Genomic DNA, 1,297 nt, shown 5'->3' on the forward strand with positions numbered 1-1,297 from the left:
ATATTAAATGTTAGATTAATAAAATGATTATTAGATGTTAATTTTAATGTTAAGTTTATCTATTTAATAAATTATTCGTCTTTTCTTAAAACTTTAGATCAGATATAAGATAAACAAGACAAAAGTGAATATATAATTATTATAATTATATGAAGTGATTTTTTCTAATGTGAATACTGAGTCACATATTCTTTATAATATATATTATTTCATTGGAATTTCCATTTGTCATAATTCTTCTTAAAACGTCTGCGACGCGTTTGTATTTAAATAAAATGATTAATTATATAATACATCAGTTTCAATTCTAATATATAGATGATTAACAATACATAGATCAATGATTATGAAATTTCAGAAAGAAAGGGAAATATAATGAAAGAGGTAAGAAAATGTAGTGGGTGTGTATTAAATGCAAATAGATTTAATTAGAACCTTTCATACTTTAATTTGGCATGTGACAATTTGATCGACAGTCCCTACTTACCAGTTAAAGATAACAAGTATGTTTGTTATGCGAACTAAAGTAGCATTTACCTGACTTGATGGATATATCCATTTTCTTAATCTCGCCGTACAATATAGCTGCTAGCCAAGATAATGCGATTAACCAGAATGTAATTAGTATCGCCGCCAACCACAGGGATACAACCCGCATATCCGACTTGTTACATCCATAAGAATTATTATTATGTCTGGTCCTAGATAAGATCCGTGACCTGTGCCGCCTGTAATTTGAAAATATCGCACTTTCACTAAGAGCGAAGCTACGACCTTAATTGTCTAATCTTTTATTTATAATATATATAAAATAGAAAATAGGATTAGACATATCAATTCTCTGAATTTTATTGTAAACAAACCGACTTACCGTTTGACTTTCTTCTTTTTCTGTGGTGCGAGGATCAGGTCGGTGCTGTCGGAATCGCTTTCTGACAGCAGGTCGAGCAAATTGATAGTCTCCTTGGGATTGGACTTGTCCATTCTCGTCGTGAAAGTGTATCATATGTCATGAATTGTCAAAATCATGGGCCGATTGTGGTCGATGTGACGTCATAACCTCTACGATTTATTATATACTACGCGACGAATGAGTTATTATATGGTAACTCTATCTTTTTCTCTCTCCAGCGATTTCTCTTTAGATTTCCTCAGAGCAATTGCATTTAATTTCGTGTACTTTGTCAGTTAGGAATGCATCTTACACTTGTCACAACATAACCTGTAAAAATTAATCCACTCCTCTCAAGTGCACCTTCCGTAACTATTCTTCTGTTCTTCAAGATTCTCTTTCTTT

At 31.8% G+C, this 1,297-nt stretch overlaps 1 protein-coding gene across 1 annotated transcript; it reads right to left on the reverse strand.

The window, feature by feature from the left end:
- Positions 1-413: 413 nt before the first annotated feature.
- On the reverse strand, positions 414-1,287 carry LOC115243105. Its single transcript, XM_029819842.1, has 2 exons — positions 872-1,287; positions 414-728 (listed from the first exon to the last, which is right to left on the reverse strand). The coding sequence occupies exons 1-2, from the start codon at positions 982-984 to the stop codon at positions 491-493; spliced, it is 351 nt and encodes a 116-aa protein (XP_029675702.1). The 5' UTR covers positions 985-1,287; the 3' UTR covers positions 414-490.
- Positions 1,288-1,297: the final 10 nt, after the last annotated feature.

The sequence above is a fragment of the Formica exsecta genome, unplaced genomic scaffold, assembly GCF_003651465.1.
Source record: "Formica exsecta isolate Colony F162 unplaced genomic scaffold, ASM365146v1 C16405451, whole genome shotgun sequence".
NCBI classification, from domain to species: domain Eukaryota; kingdom Metazoa; phylum Arthropoda; class Insecta; order Hymenoptera; family Formicidae; genus Formica; species Formica exsecta.